Raw genomic sequence first — 8,174 nt, forward strand, 5'->3', positions numbered from 1 at the left:
TGCCGCGCCGGCCGAGCCATGGCGGAGATCCGTGGTGAGTGGGGGGCGGTGGCGACCTCGGGCCCGCAGGAGGTCCCTAGGGGAGTGGGATCTCCCGTGGGGATCGGGACCCTTGGGTAGGCAGGTCACGCCCACGGGGATAGAGAGAGAGACACACACACACACACACACACACACCCCCTCCCCCCCGGGGACTCCCAGGGCGGTGGGGCAGAGGCACTGCGACCCCTGCCCGCAACCCGGGGACCCCCAGGCCCCCTGTATGATGATCTAAAATTTCTTCCCCCAAATGCCCCCTCCCCGCCAAAGCTCTCGGTCCCCACCCTACCCTGGCCCGCTCTCACCCCGCACCGAAGGGCTTGGAGCTGCCTGCCCCACCACCGGAGTGCCCCAGAAGGGGTTTGGGGAGGGCAGAGGGTCATTTCTGGCCCCCTATAAAGTCTGGCTTCCCTCCCGCAGTGTTCCCCCTCTCCTGCGCCGTGCAGAGCTACGCCTGGGGGAAGCTGGGGCTGGAGAGTGAGGTGGCCAAGCTGCTGGCCAGCAGTGACCCACTGGTCCAGATCCAGCCCAACCAACCCTACGCGGAGGTGAGTGCCTGGCCACGTGTCCGTATGTCCGTCCCATCTGTGTGTCTGTCCCAACCAACTGCAGCTCTCACCATCCCGGGTCCAGCCGTCTCAGGGAGGGATGCAGATCCCCCACCTGTCCCAGTCCCCTGTAGCCCTGGGGGGCTGCGAGGATGCCCCATGGGAGGAGGACAGGAGAGGCCCGGTGTGACTCAGCCCCTGAGGGAGCTGCCTTGGCCACGTAGATCATTTCTGGGGCCAAGCAGCCTCGAGAAAAGCCCAAGTCATCCCCGTTGGCTGCCCAGCTCAGGGGTCCATCTGTCTGTCTCCCACAGCTCTGGATGGGCACGCACCCCCGGGGTGACGCCATCATCCAGGATAACCGCATCCCCCAAAAGACCCTGGGCCAATGGATCGCTGAGAACCCCGCTTGCCTGGGGGTGAAAGTGAAGGATGCCTTCCAGGGTCATCTGCCCTTCCTCTTCAAGGTGCTGTCAGTCAACACCGCTCTCTCCATCCAGGCACACCCCAACAAGGTAGGGAGAGCCCGGGGGGGGCAGCCCCAGCTGGACCCTGTGTCCCTGGGGAGGTCACCCAGCTCCTCTGCCTCCCTCTCCAGGAGCTGGCAGCAAAGCTGCACGCCCAGTTCCCTGAGAACTACCCTGATGCCAACCACAAGCCTGAAATGGCCATCGCTCTCACCCCCTTCGAGGGTTTGTGCGGCTTTCGGCCAGTGGAGGAGATCGTCTCCTTCCTCCAGAGTAAGGATGGCAAGGGAGGGCGGGCACAAGGTCAGACCCTGGTGCCACCTTCCCTCCCTGCAGCGGGCTCGGGGTGGGGACGGTGGCTGTGTTACCTCGGGATGGAGGTGCTGGGCTCCCCCATGGTGGCAGCCGCCAGGGGTGACTTGGGCTGGCCACCCCGGCAGGCATCCCTGAGCTGCGGGCGCTGATCGGGGAGGTGGCGGCAGAACAGCTGGAGCGCAGCGGGAGTGACGACCCCCGCGGCGTCTCGGCCGCCCTCCGTGTCTGCTTCACCCGCCTGATGAAGAGTGAGAAGAAATTCTTCGTCGACCAGCTGAACACGCTGGTGAAGAGGATCTCCCAGGAAGGTGGGTCCTGTCTGCCCATTGCAGCCCCCCAGAAGAGTTTAGGGGGTGCTGTGTCTAGGGGAGGAGATGGGGCACCCCCCCAGCTCCCTCCCCAGCGTTGAGCCTGGTTTCTGTGCAGTGGCAGAAGGGAAGGACACATCAGGGAGCAACGGGGACCTGCTGCTGCGGCTGCACTCCCAGTACCCAGGGGACATTGGCTGCTTCACCATTTATTTCCTCAACCTGGTGAGGCTGGAGCCGGGGGAGGCCATGTTCCTGGGAGCCAACGAGCCCCACGCCTACCTGCACGGAGGTGAGCATCGCGGTGGGCTTTCCTAGCCCAGAACCCCGCAAGAACTCTCCCCCAAGGTGGCCATGGTCTCCTGCACAAGCTTGGACCCCCCTACCCCGGGACGTGCAGGAGGGCTGGGGTGGGCTGACAGTGCTGCCTCATCCCTGCAGACTGCGTGGAGTGCATGGCGTGCTCAGATAACACGGTGCGCGCTGGGCTCACCCCCAAATTCATCGATGTCCTCACCTTGTGCGAGATGCTCAACTACACGCCAGCACCCAGCAGCTCCAAGATTTTCCCGGCTGTGCAGAGCCAGCTTGACCCCAACATCTACCTCTACGACCCGCCTGTGCCAGACTTCACCATCATGAAGATAGAGGTGAGCACCGACGGTTCTGCTCCGGGGATGTGGGAGGGGACGCCAGCTTTGTCCTGTCCTGGCTATGCTCTTAGTAGGACATTCTGGTGTTGGCTGAGGTTTTCTCAGCATGGGTTTGCCCACCCTTGTAGTTAGTGCACCAGTGAGGATGGAGGGGTGCTTTGGGATGCTTGTGTCACCCCCAGGCCCTGTTGCAGGCTCCTCTCCCTCCCCTGTTCCCCCTGCACAGAGCTTGATCATCTTCTCCAGCAGTTGTGGGTGAGGAGATCTCAGGGGTGCAGCTTGGGTGTCTTCAGCTAAGCCAAGGTCCCTGGGGTTGGTCTGCTGCAGGTGCAGGGTAGCCAGGGCACAGCAGATGCTGCAGCAGGGTGGAAATGGGATGACCTCCTTCCACCTCCCCAAAGAGGAGATGGGGGATACTCAAGCCAGTGACCCTTTCCATTGCAGATCCCCTCCTCCATCAAGCTGTACCTCGTCTCTGCTGTAGAGTCTGCCAGCATCTTACTGGTGATCCAAGGGACAGCCGTGGGCACCTCCACAGCCGCAGCCTCCGAAATGACTCTGCGTCGTGGCTCTGTGCTCTTCATCTCTGCTAACGAGAGCATCTCCCTCCACCTCTCCTCGCCAGATGGGATGCTGCTCTTCCGAGCCTGCTGCCTCCTCTGAGCAGGAGGATCCGGGATGCTTCCCCCCAATCACTCCACATTTGAGTAGATAGAAACTGGCCTGGGCAAAGTCATCTCGCTTGGAAGTTTCCCCTCCATCTATTAAACCCCCAAACCAGCCCACACCCGATGTATAGAAAGAGCAATTCCGCGAATCAACTCCTTGGACATGGCACGGAGCAGAGTGGGAAGAGGAAGAGCATCTCCCCTTGCAGCTCGTTAGCCATGTCCCTGTAGCATCATACCCTCTGGGTGCTGCCAATACCACACAGCAACTCCTTTTATTATTTTCCCCCCTTCCTTCTCGCCAAGAAGCAGCGGGGAGGCCTGAGGTCTGCACTCCGGGTCTCAAGCATCTCTGCCCAGCTTCTAGGAGCTGCTGCTCCCTCCTGAAAATGTGATGCTAAGGCTTTCTGCAGCTCCTGGGTGCCCAGTGGGCTCTTAACAAGCCTGGCCGAGGGCAGGCAGTCCTCTGAGCCATGTCACCCCTTCCCCTGCTGTAAAAGGGGGCTGCCTGGGGTGGGTGACGGAGCTGGAGGGCCTCCAGTGCTGTGAATAAAGTGGTGACTTTGTCCTCGGCGCAGGGCAGCGTGGTGTAGGGAACAGGAGGAGGACGGGGAGAACCACTGGTGTCTGCAGGGCTCAGTGACCAGAGGAGGCTGGGGGCAGCTCCGGCATCCCCCCGGTGCTGGCTGTGACCTTCCCTGCATCACCCTGTAGCAGCATCAGCCTGGGTCGACATGGCAGCTCCACAGGGAAGGAGGACAGAGGGGTAATATGTGACAAGGAAAACCAGATTGCTCCAAAAGTGGGCCAGGGAAAGGAGCCCTCCCAAGCAGGGCTGCTGCAGGGAGCAGGGCTCAGCCCCCTGCCATTAGCACCAGCACACCCTCTGAGTAATGAGATGCAGTTTATTGAGTGCTCTCTTTAAGTAAAATAAAAACAAAAAAAAAACCAAAAAAACCCGACAAAAAACCACAACCCAATAGTTCAGGTCTCTAGACATAAATATTTAAATAAGGTTTCTTTATAAGAAGCTGATTGTCCTCTATATAGTAGAGTAGGACCACGATTTAAGGCAGCTTTTAAGGTTCACAGCAGGGAGACTCCGCAGCCACCCCAAATCCACACCCAAAAGGAGCTGGCACGGGGGGTCTGGGCTACCCCTTGCCAGCATCAGCTGGAACAAGCCATGAGCTCCAAACCCAGAATTTAACTGGTCCCTGGAGAGGCAGAAAGCAGGAAGCTCCCAACCCAAGCAGTAGCTGCTGGTGGATACAACAAATACACTTAAAGCTCAGCAGCCTGCCCCAATTTGGTCTGTTGGGTTCTTCCCATCTTCTCCATTGGAGATGCAATCTTTGGTTGAGATCAGCCCAGGCTTTGGGAGGAGGAAACCCAGCAGCAATTAACTGCAAGCAGCATGAGATAGGTAAATGAGATGGCTCTCTGCCAGCCTGTGCTGACCCCAGCCTCACTGGCTTGGCCTCAGCCTGCCATGGAGGAGGGCTGACTGAAGAGAAAATAAATAGAAAAAAGGGTCTCAGGGCTTCCCAGTCCACTCTCACACCACAACAGTTGACCTCACCTCTTAGGGAGGGCTGGGAAAGGCAACCTGTGTCCAGGGCCAGGTCCTAATCCTCAGTGTGGCCCGTTAGGGGAAAAGAGGAGGTCAGGCAAACCCAAGAGCATTTGCTGCTGCACCTCCCAATTCCTTCCCTCTACACTCTCATGGAGGTGCCTAGGCTCTGCCTCTCCTCCCTCCCCATCCCAACCAGGCGACAGGTCTCATCCAGGCCACCTAAATGTCACTATGCCACTTCTCCCTGATATTGCTGAGTGTAAGGAAAAGTCCTTTGGGGTTGGTTGGTTGCTGCTGCTCACCACAAGCGGCATCGCAGCATCCTTCTGTCCTTGTGTCGCCATCCCAGCATGGGACACGGACACCAACAGCCATCCCACAGGACAAAGAAAGTGCTGGCTTTTGACCTTTTTTTGCACAGCCCCAGACGAGCAGCATCTACTGGATCACACAGGAGAGATTTTCTCCAAAACAACAGGGGCAAGAAGAGGAGGTGACGGGTTTCGGGGGGATGAGATCCAGATCTTCGTCATCAGGAACCTCATCAAGGTGGTACCCATCCTGCAGCAGCTGCCGGCTCACGTCCTGGTTCACCTGCTGGGGGGAGCAAAGGAGGCAGAGCTGGTTAAAACTAGTCCCACCTTAGTTAAAATTTAGGTCTCAGGGCTTGCAAAGGGTAAGGATGCGAGCAAGAAGGGCATCACCTCCCCATGCAAACGTACTGGAGGGAGGACGAGCAGCACAACCAGAGAAGAGGAGATGAAAGCAAAAGATCAAGGAGCTTTTCCAGGGCTGCAGCACCCTGACACAGACCCCATGCACCTCAAAACACCCCATGGGCTACAACACTCTTGTATATAATGGAGCTCTTCAGCTGCCCCGCTGCAGGGTTTGGGGGTAGACGATGCTTTAGGTGCAAAGGGTGAAGCAGTGACAGCCAGCTGGGGCCTGCAAAAGGGGGATTTATGCATGGCTTAAATGTATCAGACAGCAGTTTGCAAAGCAGAGCTCTTCAGGATGAACACACACATACACACCCCGTAGGGTGGTGCTTCATTCCAGCCCCTATACAGGGCCTGAGGTGTAACAGGACCAAGGGAACCCACGGGGACCGCGCCGTCAGGGTCAAACCCCAGGACTTGCCTCGGCGGAGGAATAGCCTGAGGAACATCTGGATCCCAGCTCCCCGTCACTAAGAGAAGAAGGAAACAGTCACAGCCAGCCAGGAAGTGGTGTCCTTCCTTGGGGTGCAGACAAGGGAATCTTGGGGGGGGCGAAAGGGAGCCAGCAGCATAGCCCCAAGGGATTTGTCAAATTTAGGACAACAGGAGTGTTTGGCTGCTAAGAGGTGTCCAGTGCAATAGAGGATGTTCTACAAGTGACAAGGAAAATCAATCCCCCAAAACAGGCAACTCAGAGCCTGCAACACCCCCCACCCAAAATCCTGGGATATTCACCCAGTCCCCACCTGTCCGAATCGAGGGAGACCAGGTTTTCATCCACCATCTGGCTGAGCGCTGTGTAGCCCTTGTTAAACTTCACCGACCTGCCAGAAAGCAGAGGAGCAACCCCGTGACAGGGATTTTGATGTGAAAATACAGCCACAGAGCTGGTGGACTGAGGAGCCAGGGCAGGAATCCCTGTCCTGAATGTCCTCTCCCACCCAGGAATGGTCTAGAGCCACCACCAGCTAAGAATAAACTCTATCTGAGCTCTAGGCTACCCAATTAAATCCTTAACACCAAACCATCCCTAAACCAAAGAGAAGCAGCAGCATGGCCCTTCGCAGAGCAACTCCTAAATTTTGCAGAAGTGCTATATTTTATTATATTGGATGTTTGCTGGCCACAACAGAGCCAGCAGACTAAGGTCCCAAACTAATTTTTTAATCCCCCGAGCTCCCCAGTCTCCCTAAGGAATGTGAAAAGAGGAAAACAAGATCAGACCTTTTAGCCGCCGGCTTCGGCTGGTGCAGTGTGGGTGCCCCCAGCAGCCCCTGCCTTCGCAGCGCTGCCTTTGCCAGCTCTCGCTGCCTCTCTGAAAGCCAAGCACAGGGGAGAGCTAAAATACCCAAATAGTCCCCAGGGGTCTTTTCTATTGGAGGAGGGAGGTGGAGCATTGCAGGTCGGTCCTAAGGAGACCGTGGGGGCATTGCAGTGCTTTCCATAGGCAGTGCCCACAGGTTCTTATGGGTTTTTTTTAATGTGTTTTTTAAATTATTTTATCCCAGCAAGGAACAAAAAAGGCTTTTGCTCGCTCCCACTCTGGGCAAGAGGCGCAGATGTTTCCCCAAATCCCAGCAGAGTCCCTGGGACAACACTAAGCATCACTTACGGAGCCTGGCATGAATGGAGGGAGGCTTGCTCATAATGTACGGTCCCCTTTTCTCCACTGCATCTGTCACCTTGTTCAGCTTATTGGTTTCAGCCCAAATCAGCTAAAAAAAAGGAACAAAGCTCATTTAGTATCATCTCTCTATGGGGATGAAGTAAAGTAGAGTCATTTCAGAGCATCTAGTCATTCCTGGGAACTCAACAGTCAGGTGGGGAAAGCTGGGGTGGGACAGCTCCTCCTCCCCAGCCCTGTGCTGCAGCTGGAGGAGGGAGAGGAAAAGGAATAAGCAGATCTATTAGCAGATGAAGGGATTATTTGGGAATGGCGATGCTAAATTAAAAGCACACATGGTGACCAGCAGTTTCTTTGCAAGCTTAATGCCAGTAATACTCAGAACAAGATGTGATGGTGGAGATTTAACTAGCAGGTTCATCAAATAAGCAATAAGGATACGTAATTTTAACTTCTCCACAGATTTTGAGTCTTTCAAGCTTCTCCCCATACAACAATAAAACCACATTATTAAAATGAAAGCAGCGTCATATAAGCAGGTCTGAGAGCCAGGGCTTTAAGGAAAAGCCTGCCCTGTATGTAAGGCATTTATCATCACGGAGAGCCAGCATTACTCAATGAAAACGGGCAGAAAAAAAGTTCTACGAATACAATAATGAATAAAGAAAAGTGAAGAAAATTCAGAAAATGGAGAGTCAGTGCAGGAAGGACAGGGAATTAGAGAAAGCAGTTAATGAAGAAACAATGCAGAAGTCCTGGGGTGGTGATCAGAGAGCACAAGCAGGATTAGTGTCAGTGTCTTAAACCAGAATTAGCAGGGCAGAGCCTTACACACGGGAATAACTCCGTGCACAGGGAGCTCAGGCTGCCTGTGTCAGTGGGATTAACCGGGCAGGCAGCAAACTTCTGCCCGCTGCTCCCTTGTATCCCTCTGTACGTGCTATACCCCTCCCTAAGCAGCTTCTGCACACGCTCTGCTTCTACACCGCCCCTGCCCTACGCTGTGCCACCCTTACAGGCAAATGCACACGCTCTACCCCTACACTGCTCCTCCGCGCGTATGCCCCAGCCCCAGCCCGTCCCCACACCCCCCCAGCCCTACACCACCCCATGCACATACCCCACACCGCCCCCCCACATCCCAGCCCTATACCCATGATGCATATAACTCCTACTCTCCCCCCCTCCCCAGTCCTACATCCCCACACATACACCCCATAGTGACCCCGGCCCCGCACGTACCGCCGGTGCCCG

At 56.3% G+C, this 8,174-nt stretch overlaps 2 protein-coding genes across 2 annotated transcripts; one reads left to right on the forward strand and one right to left on the reverse strand.

Moving 5' to 3' along the window:
* Positions 1 to 6: 6 nt before the first annotated feature.
* On the forward strand, positions 7 to 3,572 carry MPI (mannose phosphate isomerase). Its single transcript, XM_026855824.1, has 8 exons — positions 7 to 34; positions 460 to 587; positions 902 to 1,102; positions 1,186 to 1,327; positions 1,495 to 1,677; positions 1,796 to 1,969; positions 2,119 to 2,327; positions 2,775 to 3,572. The coding sequence occupies exons 1-8, from the start codon at positions 19 to 21 to the stop codon at positions 2,991 to 2,993; spliced, it is 1,272 nt and encodes a 423-aa protein (XP_026711625.1). The 5' UTR covers positions 7 to 18; the 3' UTR covers positions 2,994 to 3,572.
* A 375-nt stretch (positions 3,573 to 3,947) lies between these two features.
* On the reverse strand, positions 3,948 to 8,168 carry FAM219B (family with sequence similarity 219 member B). Its single transcript, XM_026855841.1, has 6 exons — positions 8,163 to 8,168; positions 6,909 to 7,011; positions 6,521 to 6,611; positions 6,043 to 6,120; positions 5,718 to 5,766; positions 3,948 to 5,168 (listed from the first exon to the last, which is right to left on the reverse strand). The coding sequence occupies exons 2-6, from the start codon at positions 6,940 to 6,942 to the stop codon at positions 5,013 to 5,015; spliced, it is 408 nt and encodes a 135-aa protein (XP_026711642.1). The 5' UTR covers positions 6,943 to 7,011; positions 8,163 to 8,168; the 3' UTR covers positions 3,948 to 5,012.
* Positions 8,169 to 8,174: the final 6 nt, after the last annotated feature.

This window comes from Athene cunicularia (assembly GCF_003259725.1).
Source record: "Athene cunicularia isolate RWA chromosome 10 unlocalized genomic scaffold, athCun1 chr10_part1, whole genome shotgun sequence".
In the NCBI taxonomy this organism is placed as follows: Eukaryota; Metazoa; Chordata; class Aves; order Strigiformes; family Strigidae; genus Athene; species Athene cunicularia.

What these genes read in the sequence shown, in the direction of transcription:
- MPI (XM_026855824.1), top strand. An exon ending in CCAACCAACCCTACGCGGAG is followed by an intron (nt 588 to 901) that starts GTGAGTGCCTGG and finishes TGTCTCCCACAG; the next exon opens with CTCTGGATGGGCACGCACCC. An exon ending in GATCGTCTCCTTCCTCCAGA is followed by an intron (nt 1,328 to 1,494) that starts GTAAGGATGGCA and finishes CCACCCCGGCAG; the next exon opens with GCATCCCTGAGCTGCGGGCG.
- FAM219B (XM_026855841.1), bottom strand. Translation starts at nt 6,942, where the DNA reads ATGAGCAAGCCTCCCTCCATTCATGCCAGGCTCC. An exon ending in CTCCATTCATGCCAGGCTCC is followed by an intron (nt 6,612 to 6,908) that starts GTAAGTGATGCT and finishes CTTGGCTTTCAG; the next exon opens with AGAGGCAGCGAGAGCTGGCA. An exon ending in CAGGCTATTCCTCCGCCGAG is followed by an intron (nt 5,169 to 5,717) that starts GCAAGTCCTGGG and finishes TCCCCCCAGCAG; the next exon opens with GTGAACCAGGACGTGAGCCG.